General features: G+C 44.8%; 2 protein-coding genes across 3 annotated transcripts in view; one reads left to right on the forward strand and one right to left on the reverse strand.

Annotated features, from left to right (window-relative positions):
• The window catches only part of ZER1 (zyg-11 related cell cycle regulator), a 44420-nt gene extending 36395 nt beyond the window's left edge, over positions 1–8025 (forward strand). For both annotated transcript variants that reach the window (XM_018565345.1, XM_018565346.1), the window contains exons 13-15: positions 1198–1295; positions 2409–2511; positions 7788–8025. In XM_018565345.1, the coding sequence (XP_018420847.1) occupies positions 1198–1295; positions 2409–2511; positions 7788–7845 (259 nt within the window). In that variant the 3' untranslated portion in view covers positions 7846–8025. The remainder of the gene's footprint in view (positions 1–1197; positions 1296–2408; positions 2512–7787) is intronic.
• A 9293-nt stretch (positions 8026–17318) lies between these two features.
• PTRH1 (peptidyl-tRNA hydrolase 1 homolog) lies at positions 17319–23993 on the reverse strand. Its single transcript, XM_018565337.1, has 5 exons — positions 23882–23993; positions 22516–22735; positions 20066–20165; positions 18983–19028; positions 17319–17533 (listed from the first exon to the last, which is right to left on the reverse strand). Exons 1-5 carry the CDS (start codon positions 23963–23965, stop codon positions 17324–17326), a joined length of 660 nt encoding a protein of 219 aa, XP_018420839.1. The 5' UTR covers positions 23966–23993; the 3' UTR covers positions 17319–17323.
• Between the last annotated feature and the right edge of the window lie 802 nt (positions 23994–24795).

Raw genomic sequence — 24795 nt, forward strand, 5'->3', positions numbered from 1 at the left:
GAATCCGGAGCTGTAGCGAGTCCTTGGACTGAAGTATGACAGGGTTGGAGACAAGCAGCCGGGGAACAGGATGGACTAAAAAGCCGGACTAGTAGTACTCCTAATACAGCAGTCTCTGTGAGAGTGAAATAGTGGTATTCTTCCTGGTAGGTCTTGGATGGAGTATGCCAAGGTGACGTGTTTCGAGGGCACGGTTCTTTTTCAAGCCAGGAGAGGGAAAAAGCAGAGTTACGGAGACCGATGTATTGGGAGTACCACTAGACCGGCTTTTTAGTCCATGCTCTTCCCTGGCTGCTTGTCTCCAACTTTGCTGTCATACTTCAGTCCGGGGACTTGCTACAGCCCCGGATTCAACACACCAAGCCGACATTGCTGGTTTTGGAAACAGCATCCAGCTCCTTCACCTAGCAGCTGTCTCTTTTTCATCACCGCTGTGAGTGCATATATTTTATTTTTTTAAATAAAGTATCTTGTGGTTTTATGCATGATGGGGGCCCTGTCGTTCTTGCTTTTTTGTCTGCTACTAGGGTCCTTGTCTCTCTGCACATCCACGATGTTCCCAGCATTAGATAGAATATTCTCACATCCACCTGCATTGTCTCCAGTGATTAGTGGTTTACCATTCCGGTTTGGTGAGAAACAGTTTGACAACGTGCCATCTCCTTTTTACTTTTGTGAGTGCAATGAATTTTACTTTTATTCATATTAACATCTACCCCAAGGAAATGCTCGTGGTGTTGTGCCGTGTTTTTCTTTGTTTTTGTCTTGCAGGTCTTCTCGTCCTGCATCAGCACACTTCAGCAACTATCTTTTTCTTGGATTGTTATCATTATTATTTTTCACTGGACTATATATTACTATTCATTTATACATGTATTATTTCCTGGACTCTGTAGCATAGGTTTCACCTTGAGTGTACTCAAGGTTTTTTCTAATATCCCAAAAATTTAGATCCAAGGGAGCTCTTTCATCTTGTATGAGACGATGCTAACCTTCGCATAATCTGTCCTCTATCAGATTTGCATCCTGGCCACTCCCTTTTCTTAGATCTTTCCTCTGAAAACGTGCTATGTACTTGGCATGCACTTGCTTTGCACTTTGTAAAGCATCATGAGAAAAAATATGCGGCATCTAAGGTAACAACAAAGCATAAACGGTACTATTTTTTATTAAGAGATCTCTTGTGTTCTGTTACAGGTCATTTGAGCCAATTCTTCGTCTTCTGCCCCAGTGCGTTTCCCCTGTCAGCCAACACTGGGCAACATGGGCTTTGTACAACCTTGTATCTGTATATCGTGAGTATAATAACTGCTCGCTTTTAATTAGCTCGGGGCTTAGAGGCCAGAAGTGAAAAATATTCTTTATAGGGATGTATGCCAACATATGACATGTTAGTACTTCTTGGTTTGTGTGTGCATGGGGTGTGCCTGAATGAAATGCATCTCCTGTTAAAAGAAAAAATATATAAAGGTTTTCAGTTAATTTTGTTACATTTTTTTACTAATACTTTTTTATTTATGTTTTTAAACCTGCTGCTTTGCCTTCCCTTCATTTACCCACTGCTCCATTGGTTTGGAAAAGTAAAGTAGCATACCCAGTACACCATGACAGCACGGTGCTTGGGGGCAAGGAGAGTCCTTGTTTCTTTTTATGTTACCTATGCAGGCATATGGATTGCATAAGATATAATCTACCTCCTGCACATTATTATTGGCCAGTGAGACTGCCCATTATTGGCCAGTGAGACTGCCCATCATTGGCCAGTTTAAATCTGTAGGTGGGGCCTATTGGCAAGCTGCAGCACTGCAGACCTTCCTCTCAGATGCTCTGATATTTGGCCTTTTAAAGGTAACTTTGGGAGACTGTTTTAGATAAGTGCAAGGACCTCTAGGCACCCAGACATCATATCTGCAGCACTTTATTTCCCCTGAGTCTCTATATATGCATCCCACAGTGTAAGGTGGGCATCTGACTGTTATTTCTATGCAACATTCCCAATGGTTTCCTGACTGTAAAGGCTGGAGCTTCATTTATTAAAACACAAAAAGTAATGTATTAGCATATGGTGTCAACAGGCTTTTGTTTTTGTTAGATGGGCTTTGTGTTCTGATATAAGTCTAAGGGAATGCAAAACCCACTTGAAGTAGGTCAGAAGCACCTATCAATGAATTTTGAATGCTCTCAGAAGCATCTCAAACTGATAAACTCATGCCATCACATCAACACAAGCCCAAAGCCCATCGACATAAGCTTTAATGAAGCCAGGTTCACTTTAAATAACAGTGTTCATATTGCACATTTAAATGTGCATGATGTGTTGGTCCATATTATAGAGTAAGTTACATTTCTGCAATGGTTTTTATTCTGTCCCTCTGTGCTTAAAATATTTTTTTCTCCTTTTAATTTAGCGGACAAATACTGCCCCCTTCTAATTAAAGAAGGGGGGCTTCCCCTTTTGGTGGATGTGGTCAACATGCCAACTACACGCCAAGAAACAAAGGATATGGCTAGGTAACATACAGCAGTATGAATGTGTGACAGTTGCAACATCAGCTCCCTGCTCTTTTAACCACCAGCCTCATGCGGTGTGATATGGAGTCAATGTGACTCTCCATCTGTCCCCTTCATCCAGACCTGGAGATAATAAGTTGGAACCAACAGTAAATGTTTTATGTTTAGCGTCCTTTTTTGCCACATGCAGAAATCCTCCAGTACCTTCAGCTAACTGCAGGCCATGCACTCTTTTATCAGAGGATTGAGAAAGGAGGATAGCTACTCATTGTTGAGAAGTCATACACCACTCCAGGTTACCTTGACAAAAGGGTCGTGCAAGGTGTTAAAGCTGAAGTTTAATCTACTAATATTTTGCCTCCCCGGATTTCACCCCCTTACCCTTTAGCAACATGCTAATGAAATCATTAAGTAAAACCTTTCCGTTTGCATTACATACCTTATGTGACATCATCACTGGATCTATGTGCTTCTTTATGCAATGGAAGCAGACTGTGGCTGGTGGGAGGGGCTGGCAGGGTGCTGTACATAGCTTCCTAAAATCATTACAGCACCGTGCCTCACTACTCCTCTCAAAAATCCTAATCCCTGGTGAGTCGGCTGACTGGGAGAATATCAAAATGCCTTATTGGGTTGATGTCAGTCTGTACAGACTGCATGTGCATGTAGACTTTGCTAGGCAATGCCCACGTGTAATGCTAAGCTTCAGTGGTTAAAAAAAACAACTTAAATCCAATGAATGAATGTGGTGGCTCAGAGAAAGTAAGGCTGGGATGGAAAGAGCTAGATGATACTGGACATTATCCACCCAGGAAATGAGGTTCTATCTGACTTATGGCAGCTTTTAATGAGAGAGCCTACTGTTGTGGCTAGGGATGCACCGATACCACTTTTTTGGGTCTGAGTACGAGTACCGATACTTTTTTTTTAGTACTCGCCGATACCAATTACCGATACTTTTTCTTAAAGGGGCAGATCACATTTTTCCCAAAGCAATACAAAATAATGATTTTAGGTCAGTTTCTTAAAGTCGCCCGTGGTGAAGGAGATCGCGGCCATCTTGAATGAATGCAGACACGGTCCTGTGTGCTGTGTGCGGCGGTGGAAGATGGCGGACACAGGTACTCGTTTTAGACATCCGAGCATTTGCACGAGTACGAGTACCCATGCAAATACTCGGTATCGCGGCCGATACCGATGCTTGTATCGGTGCATCCCTAGTTGTGGCCATCGTCTGTAGTCTGCAGTCTGTCCCATCTTCTTTTGAAGGCGTTTTCTACTATAGACATGCACATCTTTATGGCCCAAACCACTCTGTTATTTGCTGACTCTGAGCACAGAGGCCATAAGTGCCTCTGAGCCTTCAGGCACTGAGACTTGGTCTGATTCTGTTTTACGGCCAGTCCTTTCAAGAAGAGTTGCCTTTGGGAAGTTAGTCTTCTGACAATATTCCCAATTTAAAAGAGACAGTTTGGACTCTGATAGATGTGTAGTGCATCACTCTGAAACTAGAGGATTAGTCTGCTGCTTGTACCAGTGCTGTTCCCAGTCTTTCATCGTTTAGAGCAGCGGTCGCCAACTGGTGGTCCGTGGACCACTGGGACCACCAGAAAATTTTGGGGGGCCCCTCTGATGCCGTGCAGGCTGGGCCGTCATTAAAGCGGCACGTAGGCCCTGGGGCTGCCTCTCACTGACTCAAGCCGCGGCTGTCACAAGGAATGCGCGTCTCTCAGTACATTGCGGGCTCTGCAGGAGGCGGGCATCTCGTCAGTACCCGGACAGAGCAGGCTGCGGGACATAGAAAAAGTGGGGAGAAGCCAGGTAATAGTGGCTCAGTGTGGGGGAAGGGAAGGCACAGGGGTGGTTGGGGGCAGTGCTGAAGCTAGGGGGGGGCATGTGCCCCGGGTGCCGCCTGCAGGGCCAGTGGCAGATTCGATAGGGGGGGAAACAATTAATATTATTGCCGGGGAGGGCGGCACCACTCCCTCCACCAGCACTGCCACTCCTACAGGGACACCCGCACCTATTTATGTATGTGTATGTATAGATATATTCTGATATTTTTTGTTTCCTCATATATAAATATATTCTCATATGTGTGTGTGTCTATATATATATATAATTAGAGCAACTAAAACCTCCCAGACGATCCCAGTGCACCTCGCTGTTCCAAGTCTTCCTCTATAGAGATTGGAAACACCCTGACAAGATGTTTGCTCACCCCAAGCGCTTATTAGCCTTGTATCTATTTGAAGAGGACTTTCTTTAAAAAGTGATCTGTCCCCGCTGTGGATCCAGCAGTGTTCCATCCTAAAGCTACCAGCTTTCCAGTGGAGGATACACTTGTCTTTAAGGACCCATTAGATAAGCAGTTAGAAGCCGTCTCTAGAGCTCTGTTCTGGATGACAGGTTCGGCTCTTCATCTTGTCTTAGCTTCAACTTTGCCTTGTGAAACTCTTGCTAACTGGTCAAAGTCTATTAAAAGGAACCTGGACACTACTGAGGTTAATCCCTTGATCATAGAACGTTTGGAGCAAGTGGTTGTTGTAATAGTTGTGACAGGCTGCTATAAATAACACTTTGGAACCCGTGTCTAAAAAGCACTTAGACCTTGGGGGTGGTCCCTGCTTGTGGCCAAACCCCCTGACTGCAACTATCAGCTCAGTTTTTTGCCTAGCATCAAGGAGTTAGGACCTAGAAATCTGTTTCTCCCTGAATTTTTGGTACGGGATTTTTTCTTTAATCAAGCTGCTGCCTGGGTGACAGGCCGGATATATGGATACTGGTAGTCCTCCCACTGCAAGCCTACAAGCAAATGCAGTTCCCTGCTTTGGCGGGATTGGCTGTGATGGCTCTGCATTCGTGAAACAGCCCGGAGGATGTCCCCCTCCTCCCTTGTGGGGTGTATTGGGCCGGCAGTGCTGAAACCATGGTCATGGGTGTCCTGCTGTTTGCTGAGGATGTTCCTGTTCCCTTCTAAACAAGTATGCTGAGTTATATCACGTCAAATAATGGGGAAGACGTGGAAACTCTATGGCTGGAGCTAGATATGACGGACGCTAGCCGTAAACTTCTCGTGGGTATTTGCTATAAACCTCCAAATATAGGAAGGCTTATTGTGCCTCGCCTCAGAGTGGGATGGTGTATGAGGTCCCCTCAGCATGTAGGGCATCCGCATCCCCTGGGAGAAGCGCATTGCCTTGTTTTGCTGGGCATCATTTTCTTTCTCTTATGGCTGCGGGGTGTTTCCTCTCAGCCTGCCGCTGTATGTTTTTCTGTCTGTTTTTCTGTAGATTTTACACAGGGTCCCAACTTTTTTTCAATTGGGGTTGTAGTTCTCGGACGATTTACTTCCAATCCTGAAAGGCTTACTTTGCCTGGTGTATGTCGCATGCTTTTCACCCGTAACGGTTCTCGATTGCAAAAATCTTGGCTGTTCTGCATAAAGGGGTAGATCAGCGTGTAGCATTAGGTACGGTCAAGGGACAGGTTTCTGCTATGCCGGTTCCTTTTCAGTGTCTCCTGGCCACACACACTCTGATTCACACCTACAGAAGGCCACACACACTCTGATTCACACCTACAGAAGCCTCCTTTGAAAATATTCATGACATTTCATTTCCTTTTTGTCTCTGTCTAAGAAGGTTGCCTTTTTGGTATCCATCACTTTGGTGTGGTGGGTGTCTGAACTGGCAGTCTTGTCCTGTGTGCATCCATTTTTGGTTTTACATCAGGACAAAGTTTTTCTTTGACATCTTCTGTCTCTTCTGCCGAAGGCGCTCTCGTCTCTTCTGCCGAAGACTCTCTCGTCTCTTCTGCCGAAGGCGCTCTCGTCTCTTCTGCCGAAGGCGCTCTCGTCTCTTCTGCCGAAGGCGCTCTCGTCTCTTCTGCCAAAGGCGCTTTCGTCTCTTCTGCCGAAGACTCTTTCGTCTCTTCTGCCGAAGGTGCTTTCGTCTCTTCTGCCGAAGGCGCTCTCGCCTCTTCTGCCTATGGCGCTCTCGTCTCTTCTGAAGAAGGCGCTCTCGTCTCTTCTGCCGAAGGCACTCTCGCCTCTTCTGCCTACGTCGCTCTCGTCTCTTCTGCCTATGGCGCTCTCGTCTCTTCTGCCAAAGGCGCTCTCGCCTCTTCTGCCAAAGGCGCTCTTCTGCCAAAGGCGCTCTCGTCTCTTCTGCCTAGGGCACTCTCGTCTCTTCTGCCTATGGCGCTCTCGTCTCTTCTGCCTATGGCGCTCTCGTCTCTTCTGCCTAAGGCGCTTTCGTCTGATTCTTTGGTCATCATCCTGGAACATCCCAGGAATGGACAGGCTGCCTCGCCTGCCACGATATCTGGGTGGATTCGTCAGACAGTTGTTCGGGCTTATGTTGTTAAGGGTCAGGAACCTCCTTTTCAGGTCACTGCTCATGCTACCAGAGCGTTGAGTGCTTCTTGGGCTTTTCATCACCCGGCTCCTGTTGCCCAAGTTTGGAAGGCTGCTACTTGGCTTCTGTCCACACTTTCTCTTTGTTCTACAGGGTGGATGTGGTGGTGTCCACGGATGCGAGTTTTGGCTGCAGGCAGCAGTGCGAGTGTCTCTTTCAGTTGTGGGTATGCTATGTCCTGTTCTGTTTAGCCCACCTTCTATTGTCACTGCTTTAGGACATCCCATTGGTCAAGATCCTAAGGACCAGGCTGTGTCCTTCAATGAGCAGAAGAGAAACTAGGATTTTTGTACTCAGTGTAAAATCCTTTTCTCTGCGTTTATTGAAGGACACAGCACCCGTCCTCATGTTGGTTTTCTGTGTTGCTGTTTGTTTACTGCATACTACTTACTGCGTTGATTGTTGCAGTCAAGGGGTTTGGCCACAAAGAGGGACCGCCCACCGGGCCTCCTCCTGTAGGTGGGATATAACCCATCGGTCAAGTTCCTAAGGATCCTGCTGTGCCAATTTTTTCTTTTTTTTTGGTGTCACATTCATAACAATGATCATTGGAATAAATATGGTGAATCTTTTTAGTGAGAGGCAGAAATAAAAATCTGATGAGGGGTAGGCTAACCCTTTTTTACTTTAAAACTAGAAACAAAAATGTCATTAGGTGCACTTCAATTTCTTCTCGTGAAAGAACTCGAACGGTTGAACTCGATGGACTTTATTTCTTTTATTTATATGGGTTTATTTCTTCAACCTGACTAACTATGAAACTATGAAAGACCAACCTTTTAGGATATGACAAAAGCTTGATGCAGTTTGCAGGTTCAGTTATTTATCGTCCCTTTCTTTTGTATTTTGTTTTCTCAGGAAGGTGCTTCAGCATTGTGGTAATTATAATGAAGAGAGCATGGACACATTACTATAGAAGCGAGACAGAAAGCAGCGGTCTCCTCTCGTACTCCAGACCTCTCCACAGAAAAGCCTGGTGTCAAGCTTTACAACACAGGCAGCCACACGTGGCTTCATTTGCACAGAAAAATATTAAATATTGTTTTTCCTTTTTCTTGATTTCACATATATTTGGATGTGATTTCTGTGAAAGAATCGGCAGCAAAGGAAACAGGAAATGTATGGCTGTTCCAGCGATGACCCTCAGATCCTGTGACTCTTTGGAACCTGCTAAGCCGTTAACGCGGCACTAACAGAACAATGCCGTGTTCAAATGTTTGCTTTGCCGTTCTTACAGATGGATACTGCCGGGAATCTTGCAACCAATTACGGCAAGGGATTCAAATATATATATCTGCATATTGAAAGTACATTTTTACTAGTCTATGCCCCCCACCCCCCAGCATTTAAGGTGGATTGTTTTTACCAGCCTAAAGATCGCCAGCTCTGAAAACGGTGGAAGGATATCCATGTTTTGCACAACTTATCTGATCACACTACCGTGCCCTCTGGTGGCCAAAAACTGCTTTGCTATGTCTTTTCAAGAGACTGATGCCTAAAAGCGAGGAAATTTTAATGAATAAAATCATGATTTCATTTAGTCTTTTTCATGAATTTAGGAAGAAAAATGTTAATGGTAATCACCTGTTGGGATGGGTCAGCCTGATTATTCCATTTCTTTATTTAGGTGGAAGACAACATATTCACTGGTTATTGATTAGCTTGCATCCAACCTTAAAAATTCCATATTTAGTGGTTAAACACAGGGGTCACCTTAACAACCTGAATATGCCCATTCTAAGCTTCCTTATGTTTTCAACAGTTACAAAGTACAACTGGAAACATATGGCATCATTCTGCAATAATAAAGGACCTTTCACTCGGATGATCAAGATGGATTCCATGATTTCTCACCCTCGAAAAATAATACAAGAAAACAGAATTTCTAGACAGTCACTTCCATTTATCACATTTTGGGTTGGACATTGGCTCGAAGTTGATATTGCATAAGCTTGGAATTACAATTTGCATATGTCCTTTTTTTTATGTGTGTTTTTTTTTTAAGTTTTTTTTTTTTTGTCTTGTCTTGTTTGCTCTGTAGCAAAGACATCTTTATTATCTCGTATGTATATTAGAAGACTTCAGCTAATAAATGTTTGATTTCCTTATTCTGTAGTGATTCTAAGAGGCACGGCAACTTAGTGTAATTAGCAGAGGACTAAAGAAATTGACAACCAGATCGACAAAAAGAAACCTCAGATACTTGAGTTGTTACTGCAATGATTTAAAAGCTAGGTCTACACAAACTTTATATATTTAGTATTAGGTGGACACTGCTTTTGTTTGCTTTTAATAATCTCTTGATTCCAGCAGGGAGGTTTTGATAGGCTGTAGGCCAAATGAAAAAGGGAAGGGCTCATTCACACTGGAATCGGCCCGCGCGTACAGCTCAGTGCTGCGTGCGGGGCCTTACCGAGCAGCTCCCGGGAAGGACAGGTGCTGCATGTGATTTAGTACGCAGCCCCTGTCCTTCTCTATGGGACTACGCAGCCGTACGCTCACCTCAAGTGCAGGTCCGAAGGGGTGCGTGTTTCCTGGCTTGGACACAGACAGGATCCATCCTGTCGGCGTACGAGTACGGTCACCCGCACGGACGTGCAGGGTGGCCGAGCATAGGGGAGCGTACGGCCGCATACTCCCATAGAGAAGGACGGGGGCGGTGTAATAGTCACATGCAGCACCTGTCCTTCCCGGGAGCTGCTCTAACGGCCCTGCATGCAGCACGTAGCTGTATGTGCGGGCCGATTCCAGTGTGAATGAGGGCTAAAGGGAATTGTTAGGCATGGGAATAGACAGAAAATTCAGCAAGGAGGTTGTTACTAGAGAACATTATAAAAATGTGTGTGGCGATTTGAGCTTCTGATATCCAAAAAAGACTTAAAAGATTTATTCAACTTAACTTACTTTGTTTACTAGATTATACTAAGGTCACTGTGCCAAACCATCTTTGCTTTTAATTGTATTTGAATATGAAATGATGACCTTGGAGTTGATTCGTCTTGCAGAGCCTAAAGCTGGCCATACACTGCTCTATTTTTTTTTCTTTGTTCAACCTGCGGGCTGAATGGAAAAAAATAGAGCAGATTACTCCAACACTATGTGCGCGTTGATCAAGGAATCCCTGCTGTTTCTTTTGCATTCTGTCACAATACCCAAACGGAGCCGGCAGCTTATTGGCTGCCGGCTCTGTTCGTACAAAGATTTTCTGACTGGCTCTTTCGACCAGCTGATCGAGGGATGCAGGCCGATACCGGCACCCATACCGGCCGAAGTTTGCACAGTGTATGGCCATCTTAAAGCTAAACACTAGATCACAGCACTGCCCCTCGTCCACTTAAAGAATGGCTAGTATTCATTGATAAAAACACTAGGGGTTCACTGATTGGCTGATGTGGTGAGTGAGAGACCCCCTGTGTTTTCACAGCAGAGGGGAAGTCACTCGGCACATCGGCAGTACAGAACCTGAAAAATCACTGTAAAGCACTGTAGTAGCATCGGCTACTACACTGTTTTACAGAAACCCCGGGGGCCCTTCCAAGTATAAAGTATGTATACTTACATTGGGCCAAGCTGGACCAGTGTAAGTATACTAGGGATGCACTGATATTGTTTTTTCGGTATCGAGTACGAATATTTATATTTTGGTACTCGCCGATACCGGTACTTCCGGTATAATAGAGCCGGCTTCCTGGGCAATCAGGGAGCCAGGCGGCGTGTCATTACCCACTGCCCGGCTTCTTGATTGCCCAGAAAGCCAACTCCATTCTGTCTGGGCGGTTCGATGCTAATTGGCAGGGAAGCCGGCTTCCCAGCCAATCGGCATAGAGGCTGGCCAAACAGATCTGACAATATGGTGACACAACCTCCACCCTGCAGACACCTCATTCCCCTCACATCGATACTCAGCAGCAGTCATTACCGTACCACAGATGTCCCTCGGCCAGCTGGACAGACACTGCTCTCCCGGATCTGCCCATGTCTCCTGTGTGTACAGCGCCCGTGTGATCGGCCCCCAGCCTGCTACTGCGCATACTGCCCAGTGCTCTCGTTCAGAAATCCTCTAACAGCATCAAGCAGGCGGTGCTGTGCACACAGGAGACGTGGGCAGATCCAGGAGAACAGTATCTGCCCAGCTGGCCGAGGGACTGGTACGGTAATGACGGCTGCTGAGAATCTATGTGAGAGGAATGATTTCTCTGCAGGGTGGGGATCGTGTCACCATATTATCGGATTTGTTTGTCTGGCTCGATGCTGATTGGCTGGGAAGCCGGCTTCCCGGCCAAACAGCATGGAACCAGCTTCCCGGCTCCATATTCCCTTACGGCACTGCCGATCAGAGGAAATTTCCCTCTGATTAGAAGTTCCAGTATCGGGAAAGGTATCGGAGCATTTTGGCGAGTACGAGTACTCGCCCAAATACTCGGTATCGGCACTATTATCGGTATCGGTAACTTTAGCTTTAAGTGGCACCGTTACCTTCACATAGCAGGCAGCAGCGGCCATATTGTGGTCTGCTATAGATTTGAGAACGTGACCTGTTGGTTAGCCATTAACAGGTGAGGTCACTGAGCCACGTAGCTCCCTTTGACACAATATGGCCTCCGCTTCACTTTGTTCAGGCAACAGGTACACTTTATTCAAAATATTGGCTCTAAGTTTTTTGAGCGCCTCAAAAATGATCAGCCTTTCTCCCAACTTTAAAAACAAAGTGTTGTACTATTGTCTTCTGTCCTGAGCAATATAACTATATTTCTTTTATTGGTTTGTAATGTGTATGTATATTGAGTATCTGTTTGTTTGTTTTTTTATTTGTACACTTTATTCCGTTTTGCTTACTTTCCCTTTTTCTTTTTTGTTTGCTCATCCTCAAGTGTTCCTTAGAGAGTCTACACTTGTGTCTTCCCAATGAGGACTGGCAATAGCAAATTAATTTAACCAGGGACTTCTGGGAAATGCGTTCACCTCAATATTGTGCCTGAGGTAGAATCTAAGGCCAGGCGGTGAAGTGGAGCCAACACACGGAATAGCCACTATCATACAAACCTTTATGTAGTGGTATATTGCAAACAGGATTTTGACTGCTCCCAAAAATCTAGAGACTCACCTTTTGATGTGATAAATTGGCCATAGTTCCTTCTCCTTTATCACCACTTAGTGATGAGCATTCATTTATTCATTCACTGTACCCGTAAGGACATCACAAGGACTTTTAATGCCTATAGGAATTACCCTGGGCTCTTTGGCATGGGTGTTGTATCTGGATTTGAGTATTCACACATCCTGCTGAAGGCAGGGTGAATGGGGTGTAATGGCTCTGTACATCTGTGCATTGTGTTTTGTAAAAGCTTCATCGTATGACCCAAAACAAATAAATCCCAAGTACAAGTGAACTGTCCTGGTTTTTTTTTTTTACCTATTGCACTAATACATGAAAAACATAATGCGGAACTCAGGGTAAAGCCCAAACCATCATTCCTTTTTTTTCTGCACCAGAAAACTGACAGCTTTATTCTAATTGGTTGGTGCAATGGGCAACATATCCTTCGAAAGTAAAAATACATAAGCTTTAGTTTTTAGGGCTGGCACTACCACTTGCATTCAGTTACTATTAGAGATGCACCGATATATCGGCCGCCGAAACATATCGGCCGAAAATTGCACTTTTGACATAATGCCGAAAGTGGCATTTTTGTGCCGATACAGTGGCGCATCCGTTTGTTCTCTCCTCCCCGCTGGGCGCTGCTCTGTGTCCCAGCGGGGAGGAGAGAAACTGTGACAGCCGGCCGAGCGCAGCGAGAGGAGAGCGCTGTCAGCGGCCGGTGTCTCTCCTCCCACACCGCTCAGCCTCCTATCACAGTACGGTAGAGCGGTGTGTGGACGGAGACAGGCCGCGTTGTCACAGGAGGCTGAGCTCTCCCTGCACCACTCGCTCAGCCTCCTGTGACAGTGTGTCAGAGAGGAGAGCAAGGTACAAGCAGACTGAGTGTTTGTACATAAGTGAGGACAGAGTATGGTTACTATATCCTCAATTATGAATGACTGGGAAGTGATCTACATCACTTCCTGTTCATTCATGATTGTGGTTGTAGTAAACATATTATAGCCTCATGTTATGAATGAACAGGAACACTCAGTATAGAGGATTCCTGTTCATTGATAACAGGGGACACAGAAAAAGAGATTGAGGACTCTGTGTTCTCAATCTCTTTTTATTTTAAAAGGGAAATATCAGAGATCTGTTTAGACCCCCCAATATTTCCCCAAAGGCCCTAAAAGTAAAGTAAAAATATTTAATAAATGAATTTATACAATTAAATATAAAAAAATTAAAGTTTATAAAAAATAAGTAAAATATTTAAAAAATTAAATTAAAAAACATTTTCGGTTTCGGCCTGACAATTTTTTTTTATTTCGGTTTCGTTTTTAAAATTTCCATTTTGGTGCACCTCTAGTTACTATGCTTGAAACACATCTTTCCATTGTACAAGTTGACAACTTTAAAGCAAAACTCCAACCAAACACATATATACGCATATATACATATAAGGGAGCTAGTTTACCTGCCAGAGGATGTGTATTTCTGTCCATCCAGTCCGGAGATATACATAGCTCTGCTGCTCGGCATAACCCTGCCTGGCAGGGAAAGACGCCTGATTTTTCTTTCTGCTGCTGTTAAGTTATACTTACAAGTCTTTTCTCTCCCCCAGCCTGTAAATGCACGATGGAAGGAGAACTGGCATCTCCCTGTCACGCTGCTCTCTCTCCCCTAACAGCATGTTCCTTCTTAACACATGGGCAATACAAAACACAAAATGATTGACTTTTTGTTGCTGCTTCTCCCTCCCACAATCTGAGCTCTGCTGTACAAAGGACTGCAAGCGACTAATGCCAAGTCAAATTCAGGTACTTACAATGCTTTAATTATAACTATAATTTAATGATATATTAATAATACAGTTGCCTTAATCTGTGTCTCATATATATTAGTGATGCACCGTTTTTTCGGTGTAGAGTACGAGTAGCAAAAAAATGTTTCCCGGTACTCGCCGATACTGAATACCGATACCGGAAGTCCCATTACAGAAGTCAGGCGGTGTGTAATGACTCGCTGCCCAGCCTCCTAATTAGCCGGGAAGCCAGGCAGCATTTAATGGCTCGGCACCCGGCTTCCTGATTAGCTTTGAGACCGTCTCTAGGCTCCCTCGTCACCAGTTGACGAGGAAGCATGGAGCTGGCTTTCTGGCCAATCAGGAAGCCGGGGGTCAGGTAATGACTTGCCGCCTGGCTTCTTGATTGGCCAGCTTCACTACCAATCAGGAAGCCAGGCGGCGAGTCTTTATATAGCGCACAAGCAAGTCAGTTCCCTCCCTCTCTTCTCCCAACTAGTGGATGGACAGCTGCTGGAGACTGCTCTAGCCCTTGTGATCATGTACTGGACAGGAAGTTCAGGAAAGCTGAGAGAGATGGAGCTAGTTGTTTGAAACATGATGACTGTAAGTGCTTGGGTGAAAAGGTGAAGAAATACTTTGTTGGGCAATGTGTATTTGTTTCATCTGGATTTAATATGAAAGTTTGAGCGTTTAAAACTACTTTAAGGATCAGGTTCCACCTTGTCCTATCAAGCCGCACTCTACTAGATCTGCTAGTGCTTCTTGCTCTTTTTTAGCATTATGCAAATTTTCCAAGTTTGCTTCTTTTTTTTTATTTCTTAAAGGAGAACTATGGGGTCAGTGCTTTTCCCCATAGTTCTCCTAAGGGTAACGGGAGGACACAAACTAGCGTCCTCTCGTCAACCAAAGCTCAGTATACCGCAAGCTACTGCTCGCGGTATACTGAGACACCGCAGCCGGGACAGATCCCGACATTACTATCTGGATCCACCCTGAGTGACTGCTGGCTCTGCCTATCTAGAGGCAGAGCAAGCTGTGCCTGCCTACTCCCCCGTCCGTTCTGCCAGTCAGCTCTGGAGGATCAGAGCGGGGAAATCCCTGCAGGGAGCCGTGAGAGACAGTCACTGCTCTCTGCAGGGACAGGATCGAGAAGTGAGCGAGCGACGGTATGTGTTCACTCCCCGATCTATTGAGCAGACCTGTGACAGTTTCATTGTCACAGGTCGGCTAGAACTATGAAGCTGAGTGATTTTCACTCGCCTCATAGTTCTCCTTTAAGTTTTACCAGGTGGATGTTCAGGCGTCATCTGATGCCATCTTTGGGCATTGGGTCCTTTTATGCATCTCTTCGAGCTGTAGCCAGTTTTCTGTTGTCTTTTCTTGAGCCTGTTAGCCCTAATTGCTCTCTTGCCCACCCCTCTGTTGGACTGCATTTGGACATCCCAACAGCCTAAGAAATCCGGTGTCCCTCAATGGATAATAAAGAAAATAGGATTTTTGTATGCACTGTAAAATCCTTTTCTTGGAGTCAATTGAGGGACACAAGTCCCTCCCCTCAGTGTTTATTTCATGCTCTTGGCACTGCTTTGGTACACAACTATGGCATGATGGCTGTGTTGTCTGTAGGCAGCAGTATAACTTGACAGTCTTAAGAATTCATGCGTCCCTCAATGGACTTCAAGAAAGGATTTTACAGTGAATACAAAAATACAATTTTTCCTTGTTGCACTTTAAAAGTACTGAAGCCACTGGCTCAGCATGACAGCTAAGACATTTGCAGTCTGAGGAGAGGTGGGTAATGGCAGATTCCATGCTTCCCCACTACAGGTTTTCCTTTGACCTATTCCAATTCTCTTGCTATCCCATCTAATAGTACCCATGCACAGACTCTGTTATAAGCTCTTTACCTTTTTCCTCTCTCATGGCACAGCTCACTACCTACAAAAGTCTGATTTTCAGTTTGAGTTTTCACGGCTGCTATCTAGGGAATGGGCCACTGTCCTGGAGAAAGTTGCATAATCCCTTCTTTCCTGGAACAGTTTTTTTTTCCCCTATTGGCTGAAGTCAGAAATAATAGAAAATCTGCCATATAGTTGCCCACTCACCTATTTTATCCAGGTCTTCCTGTAATGTTATAGTGTCTAAGCTCGAGTCTATTACCCTCCCAATTTTTGTATCATCAGCAAACACGGAAACATGGCTATTCACGCCCTCCCCGATATCGTTAATAAACAGGTTTAATAGTATGGGGCCTATGTAACTAAAGATTTATATAAACGAGAGGACCTGAGGGTAGTGGAGGCTCGCCCTACTCCAACTATCCCATTTAATATCCTGACCAACACACTTAAACAGTGTTTCGACTCGAGTTACTTGGCACTCCAAGGGGTGACCCCCTCGGGGTTGGAGGAGTCTATCTTCAGCTACTCGCAGTAGAAGGATGTACCGATGGTCTTTGATATAAACAGTCGTAACCAAGGAACGGAATTAAGAAAACATTTGTGTGGTTATCAAAATTGGTGAGGACTCCGGAAAGTAATTCAAGCACAAGTTCCAATCTAAGTACGTGTAGTATTATCGGAATATAGGAACAAGGGAGACGAAGAAGAACTTAAGAAGTGAAAGGGAGAAGACTAGCAAGATAAAAGGAGAAACACGGACGGAGATCTAGTCCTGTGATGTCAGAACTCAATCCTGGGTATCCGGTAGCATCGTGGAGAATTCAGGAATTTGAACAAATTCTGTCCATGAGACCCATGTCCTCCAGTGTCTGGTGTAAGAGCCCTTACCAAATGAGACCAGGTCTTCCATTTGTTCCACCTCACTCACCCTGTGAAGCCACATGGACACCGTGGGAGACCTTTCGGATTTCCACAACTCTGGTATACAACATCTGGCGGTGTTCAGAAGGTGTGGGATAATAGATTTGTTGTAGAACTTTCTGGGGAAGGTGTTATGGTGAAGGAGAAAGAAGGCTGCAATGCACAGGTACTTTTGATGGGATTGCCTGGGTTACTTTAAGGTTTCATTTTTGGAGTTATGTTAAGTATTATGGCTTGGGTGGGATCAGGGTTAAGTGGGGGGGGAAGAGTCATCCTAGGGGTGTGGTTAAGGCTCAATGATCGGGTACTGTTTTGTCCTCCCACCACACCAACTAGACATTCTTTGTTGCATATAGCAACCAATCAGATTTGCCCTTCCGCCGATACATTCACTTTAGAAAAAGAAAAGCTGGTAATGAGACAATCCCCTCTAGTGCATATTGATAAATAAACAATTTAATCTTTCTATAAAACATTCCCAGCAGCAATGCACAGATCATAAGTATGTGCCACAATCAATTCTTCCAACCTTCATGGTCCTTCTTGGCTGAAGAAACACTAAAATCCCAATAAATATCCATGTCCGGCATACCATCTAGTTTTTGTGCATTTGTTTTAGTTTGTATAAAACAGGCTTAAACTGTACTTTTTAGGAGTTTCCCCCAATCAGAATTCACCAAGGTCATGTGGTTTTCAGTGGCTTAGCATTTGCTGTAGAGTCCATCTCTGTTCTATTCTTAATATGTAACAATAACAAGTCTACACCCTGCTCCAGAACGTGAGGTAGCATCTCCTGCTCAGCCGGTGTGAAGCGCCCAAGCACATATGCCGTCACTGAGGACTTTTCATTGCCATCTGGACGTCCGATCCCGATCAAGAGCCTGGTCATCGTCTGTAACAAACGCACATTAAAGTGGACGTGAACTCAAAGTGAAGATTTGCTGTATAATAGAGAACATCTAGAAATGTTAATAGTGCCTAATCATGAATACTGCCACTAGACTCATACACCTAACCAACTGCTCAGTGTCAGCTACCCCCCCTCTGCCAATCCCTCCACTGGCTTCCATCCTCCACCCCCCTCTGCCAATCCCTACACTGGCTTCCAGTCACCCAAGGGATAAAATTCTAAATATTAACTAGAGGTGCACTGAAATAAAAATGTTAAAACCTAAACAAAACCGAAATAAAAAAAAAGTGAGGCCGAAACCGATACCGAAAGTTTTTTATTTTTTCAATATTTTATTTATTTTTTATACATTTTAATTTTTTTTATTTATTCATTTTTTACTTTACTTTTAGGGGCTTGGGGGAAGTATTGGGGGTCTAAACAGATCCCTGATATTTCCCTTTTAAAATAGAAAAAGGGATTGAGAACAGAAAGTCCTCAATCTCTTTTTCTGTGTCCCCTGTTATCAATGAACAGGAATTCTCTATGAGTCTTCCTGTTCATTGATAACATGAGAACATTGTTTGTTTACTAGAACTACAATTATGAATGAATGGGGGTGATGTAGATAACTTCCATTCATTCATAATTGAAGATATAGTTAACATACCATATCCTCAATTATCTACAAACACTCAGCGATCACTGATCTCTGAGTGTTTGCTCTTCTCTCAGACACGCTGTCACAGGAGGCAGATCGAGCGGTGCAGGGAGGAGAGCTCAGCCTCCTGTGACAGCGCTGGCTGTCTCCGCCCCCACACCACTCTGCTGGACTGTGATAGGCGGCAGAGCGGTGTGGGAGGAGACGCTGGCCGCTCATAGCGCTCTGCCGGCTGTCACTTTCTCTCCTCCCCATGGGACACAGAGCAGCGCCGATGTATCGGCAGGAATATGGCATTATGCCAAAAGTGCCATTTTCGGCCGATATGTTTCGGTGGCCGATATATCGGTGCATCCTTATTAACAACCACTTACAAAGCCACCAGTACTCCCAAAAAAAATTATCTGGCCTCAAATTCCTCTTTCAAAACAGCAGTTCACTTCCTGGCATGTAATGGTGCCTAGGCATACCTAAGCCAACAGCCTCATAGCTGCATATCTGTCACTTACTGCTAGCCCCAGAAGATTTGGTGATATCTGACCTGAGTAACTGCCTCTACCAAGATGGCTGCTTCCACACAAAGACACTGTGTAGAAGATAAATTAGTAATGGGAAGAAAGAACAGCTGCAAGGAGACCACACGCAATACTGGTGATTAGTCCTTTGCCTTCTGAATGCATTTTTTGTTTGGGCGTAACTACTAGCATTCAGTTCCTTTTTTAAGCAATGGACTTGGCCTTACAGTACTATACAAAACACTGGGCAAAAGGCATTATGAATGGAAAACTTACATCTGACTTCAGATAGTCAATGCAGGAACGAACACCATTGTGGCCCCTGAAATGTAAAAAACAAAACAAAATACAAATGATCATAAGATAAAAACTACAGAAAAGGAAGGGAAGACATTGACACTGTCTTCCAATCAATATAAAAGATCTTGGCGAGGGTGTCATAGTGTACTAGTGGCAGCCATACATGCACAGATTCTAATTGCAGGAGAATAAGGGGGAGCCGGCCAGAATTTCTGTTAATAGCTGTTGTCAGCTGCTCTCTGCAGGATGAGGATCGGGAAGTCAGCGGTGTGTGTTCTCTGACTTCCCGAACAACAGAGCCGACCTGTGACAGCTTCATTGTCACAGGCTGGCTTGAATTAGGCTGGCCATACACCTTACAACCATCGCACGACTTTCGTTGTGCGATGGTTGTAAGGTAATTAAAATCCTGTACGATCTGCCCATCTTGGACAGGCAGATCGTACTTGCGACCATCGCAAGCCCTCCCCGCCGAGGGGAGGGCTTCCGATGAAACCAATGCTGAGCGGACAGTGTGCGCTTGCGCACACCGGCCCGTTCGGCATTTGTCTTCCGAGCACGCCACTAACCGGCAAAAATCAAACGATTCTCGAGCGTGCTCGGAAGACAAAAGACGTGCGACCGTACAGTAGAAACGGTCGCACGCCTTCCATACACCTGACGATTATCGTACGATCGCGGAATCACCCGCGATTATCGTACGATAATCGGCAGGTGTATGGGCACCTTTTATGGGGATGAGTGTTTTTCACACAAGCGCACACACTTGACCACTTAATTAGACCCTCCTGCTTCTAGTGAGGAAATGCGTTCAGGTTTTGGGGTAGACTGAGCAATGTGGTCAGGGCCGGCACTAGCGTAAGGCTGCATAGGCAGCCATCTGAGGGCTCTGGGGCGCAAAAATGCACCTTCGCCTGTGTAGGAAAAATCCTTGCACCGGCCCTGTTACACACCCATCACCTTCCACTCAAAAACTATGTTTTAAATTTTGGAAGAGGTTCTAATTTATCTATTGTTAATGTCACACAACTGCTCTGTTTTTCTTTGTTGTCCACTTACTTTGCGCTCCCACCAAACTTTAGAGACACCTTCCCGAGAGGCTTGCTCAGCTCATCATGCAGCAGATAGATATTCTCAGGGGTGAGATGAAACTTTTCAGCTAGAGAAGGAAAATAATGTTACTAAAAGAGTTGATCTAGTAATATTGAGGTCACATGGGTGTTTTCAATTCCACAGCCAGTTTTATCTTTAAAAAAATGATTACTGTATTTTAGTATTATGGCCCTTTAGGTCCAATTTCTTTATCAAAAAAGCAGAACACGTTTAAAATGTAAACCTTTATCCAGTTATGTACAGTATTCAATGTATTCATAAATACAGCTTGTATGAATCCCTGTGTATATATTACTGTAGCTTCCTACCATAGCAGCACTCAGCTTGGAGTGTATGGGGCATCTAAGCCAGGCAGAGCTCTACTGTTTTGAAGAGTGCTGTCGAGTCCACAGAACACTTGAAAAAAAAGCATTAGCGACCAAACCTATTTATTTTCAGGTATTTATATAGCGCCCACATTTTACGCAGCACTTTAAATAGTTGCACATTCACATCAGTCCCTACCCTCAAGCAGCTTACAATTTAAGGTCCATATCTCACATGCATACATAGAGGGCCAACTTAGAGAGGAGCCAATTAACCTACCAGCATGTCTTTGGAGTGTGGGAGGAAACCGGAGTACCCGGAGGAAACCCATGCAAGCACAGGGAGAACATGCAAACTCCTTGCAGATAGTGACCTGGCCGGGATTCGAACAGGGGACCCCCAGTGCTGCAAGGCAGAAGCGTTAACCACTACGCCACCGTGCTGCCCTTGCCTGTAGTTAAATCAAAAACTGAAGTTATGACTCCAACTAATGCCGGGTATACATGTATCGAATTTTGGCTGGTTCCTGATGAACTGGCCAAAATTAGCACCATGGGTGTCTATTGGCACCCTTCCGCCCAGCATCCCTCAATAAGCTGATTAAAGGAGCAGGTTGGAAAATTGTCGGCCAAATGCAGCCAATCAGATGTACCGGTATCCTGACAGCGGCCGGCATCCTTTGTCAGAATACAAAGGAAACAATGGGGGATTAGTAACATAGTAGGTAAGGTTGAATAAAAACACAGGGGTTGGGTGCGTGTTCATAACTGTTGATGGAGGGATCTGTTCTTTTTTTTTTTGTTCAGCCCGCAGGCTGGATGAAAAAAAAAAAATAAACCCGTATCTCTGCTTCCTCAGCTTCTTTGGGGTCCCTAGATGACATTAGGGGTCTGAAAGACCTCTCCATAAAGAGGACCTGTCACACCCTGCTATTATTATTATTTGTTAGCCCCCTATGTAATAGCAATAGGGTTTGTGTAAAACAAAAAAAAAAGTGTTTAAAAGTTATAAAAATGAAAGTAACATATAAGAAAAGAAAAAAAAAATGCAACAAAACCCCCATTTTAAGTCCCCCGCCCCCCACGTGCACGCACATACACACGCAAACACGCGTCGGTGCGCCTACGTGCGAAAATGACAATTGCGCTACACATGTTAAATATCGCCGCAAAGTCAGAGTGAGAGCAATAATTCCAGCGCTGCCAATCACTGTTAGCACTAAACTGATGAGCCTGGAGAGAAAGCAAAGGAGAGGGCGCCTTTCCTGGTGCAGATACATTTTATTCAAATGGTCATAACAATGTAAAAGGTAAAAGTCATGTGCTGAACAAGGGGGCGTGCCCCGGAAACGCGCCAACGCCGATCTCCTTGATCGCACATAGGAACTGCTTTGTTGATGTCCATTTGCCTGCCATTCACCCTCCATCTTATGGCTTTTATCAAATCATGTTTGGGAGTACCTTTTACATTGTTATGACCATTTGAATAAAATGTATCTGCTCCAGGAAAGGCGCCCTCTCCTTTGCTTTCTCTCCAGACTCCACAGTCCCCCTGGCTGTAGTGGGCAGCATCCTGCAGCATGCCCACCACCATATCTCTCTGCGGAGCGATTGTCCTTGGCGCTTTCTTGTTTACACATTGTTACTAAACTGATGAGCGGTAAAAGCAATTAAATGTTCCCTATGGGAAATTTGGGGTATTGACTTTTTTTGCGGCTTCACTGGCGAACGCAATGTTAAGGCTTGACATGTTTGGTATCTATTTACCCGGCGTGACCCCGTCTTTCATATTTCACCAAAAAAATTGGGTATTATATTATGTTTCTGTGCACTAAATTTTAATTTGGTTTATTTTTTCCTAAAAATACTGGTTTGATAAACATTTGCGCAAAAACCGTGCGATATTAAAAAAAATGCAACTAGCATTTTTTTTATTCTACAGGGCCTCTGATTTCAGAACATATATCATTGTTTGGGGGTCTGAAGCTGTTTTCATGTGTGCGCAAATAGTAAGACAATCCCCCGGACAGCAAGTGGTTAACAATGACATTATCTACAGAGTAAACAAGCAATACCTAGCAAATGTCCTACCAGCAGGAGCCACGCTTATTCCATTAATATTCATAAACTGACGCGGTTTGAGTAACACCAGCTGCATTCCACGGTGTTTGGTGGTGATGAAATCGGATCCAGTCCTCTTGTCTGTTTTCCACTGATCAGCTACTTTCAGTCTCCGTGCCAGCAGATTAATAGCTGCCATTCCAACATTGTGTCTGGTACCCGACATGCCATGGTTACCCAAACCAACCACCTACATAGGAAGAAAATGCCCAAGTTACATCTCTTTATGTACGTCAGACAATACTAAGCATTAGCCAAGTGATGCTAATCTATTTTTTCATTCCATTTCTTTGATCGCATTTTTAAAAACGTTGCCCGTTTCCGTGTTTTGAAGATTTCTGCTTAGTTATGGCAATCCCTGTCAATTTAGCATGTTTGCAACCATTGGCTGTCACACAATAAAATACCATTTACTTCAGCAGTTGATAGGGGGACTCAGTAGACATATTGGGTTTAGACAAAAGGAGGTAGCTGGAAATCACCCGGCAATACTGGAATTTTTTATCAGGCTCTGGGAAAATTTACATCTCTGCAATTATTAGATTATTATACAGGATTTACATCGCGCCAACAGTTTGCGCAGCGCTTTACAGCTTATTTCACTACCTTTTTCAAAGGGTTAAACGTATCGCTGTCTCCGCCGCGCGCTCCCGTCCGAACATCTGAAAATTTTTCAGGCGCCGCAAAAGATCTTGGGGCGGGCACATGCGCAGTTCAGATGTTTGGCTGGGAGACAAGCAGAGACACAAGGTAAGTCTATGGAGCAGCTTGCACCCGCACAGATAAACGTGGGACATCAGAGAAGAGGACAGAGGAGTCAGCGCTGGATCGGAGACCTGCACCCAGCGCAGCAGAAAAGAACAGTAAAGAAGAAGAAGATCGGATTAAGAGGCATAATTTAAGGTAAGTCCCTACAGCAGGATTGGGAAGGGGGAAAAAAAAGTTTGACTTTAATGTCACTTTAAAGGGAAAGGGGGGGCACTGCAAGGGTAGCCTATGTGTAATTCCCAGAGTTCAATTATTCGTGGTCCGTATAGACGGGGGGGGGTGGTGTTGGGGTGTCTCCTTCGCCAGTATACTTTGTGTCATCTGGCAGGGGGTCATGTGACTGTAGAGAGGCAGTTACGCTGCATCTGTACAGTCACGTGACACTCGCCGGAGACTGAAGGGTTAAATGTTTCTCCTCTATAGCTTGCTGTTCATAGGGCTGCCCTGTAAGAGAAGGGAGAGGACTGCGCACAGAGGTCAATCATTATGAAACAAGCACATTGTATACCGTCCCCCCGAGAAAAGCTGCCACATATACTGTAGCCCTGATAGCAGTTCATTAACTCACCATGAAGACCTTTTCTCTGCTGTGACTCTGAACTACTGCCTGACTCATACGCCGAGCCCCATTGAAAACACACCATGTCCACATGTTCTCTGGATGGCTGTGACTTCCTCCCGTCCATAGGCAGCCCTGACTTGTGCCTGTCACCAGAGAAGCCGCATAGAGATTGGATTTTCTCTTGTTTGGAAACAGGCATAACGTAGGACAGCCCTAGGGGTCCTTCCAAGAAGATAGCACGGGTTTCCATGAGAACAGCACATGGAGATTCTCTAAGGGAGCTGAATGCATGCAGATCCTCCAACCTGCACGCCTCCAGTAGGTACAACACACACTGACTGCAGCTGATCATCTCTCCTCCTTTCTGGCTCTGATCTCCTGAGCTCAGTCATTGAACTCTTATGATGGGTTTGCATTAAGTCCAGGGGAAGCAAGAGAGATGATCAGGAGCTGAGTGAGTTGTACTTGTTGGAGGGGCTCATATTGGGGGGTCTGTATATTTGTCCTGTCAGTTCTGTCACTCAGCAAGGAGATTTGTAATTCTGTGCAGCTAATTGTATTATCTGGCCACCCATGCCAGGCAGCACAATCAGGTCATGAACCTCCGCTACTGCTAAGTAGTGCAGCTTGGTCCTGGGCATTCCCCCAGCTTTCTGATTGGATGTTGAAAAGGCAGCAGCACACTGCTTTCTCTTACTGTCAGCAAGCTCTTAGTGTTAGTTTGATTACACTGTAGCAGAGCCGGACTGGCTCCTAGTTCTTACTTTTCCCAGTCAAGGTCCTGCTAGGGTTGGGAACAGCATATATACTTACCTCAAACCCGGCTTCTGCTGAGTAGCCCAAACCTCTCAAAGACAATCCTACACTGTGCTCACATGATCTGGGCTACTCCACATGATTTGGGATCAGGATGGTGACGT

This window comes from Nanorana parkeri, unplaced genomic scaffold, assembly GCF_000935625.1.
Source record: "Nanorana parkeri isolate BGI_ZX_2015 unplaced genomic scaffold, ASM93562v1 scaffold834, whole genome shotgun sequence".
Lineage (NCBI taxonomy): Eukaryota > Metazoa > Chordata > Amphibia > Anura > Dicroglossidae > Nanorana > Nanorana parkeri.

Bases quoted from the DNA above. Each gene is read 5' to 3' on its own strand.
- PTRH1 (XM_018565337.1), bottom strand. From the start codon at position 23,965: ATGTGGACATGGTGTGTTTTCAATGGGGCTCGGCGTATGAGTCAGGCA. The intron at 19,029-20,065 runs GTAAGTGGACAA...TTTACATTTCAG, and splicing joins AAGTTTGGTGGGAGCGCAAA to GGGCCACAATGGTGTTCGTT. The intron at 17,534-18,982 runs GTAAGTTTTCCA...CGTTTGTTACAG, and splicing joins TTGACTATCTGAAGTCAGAT to ACGATGACCAGGCTCTTGAT.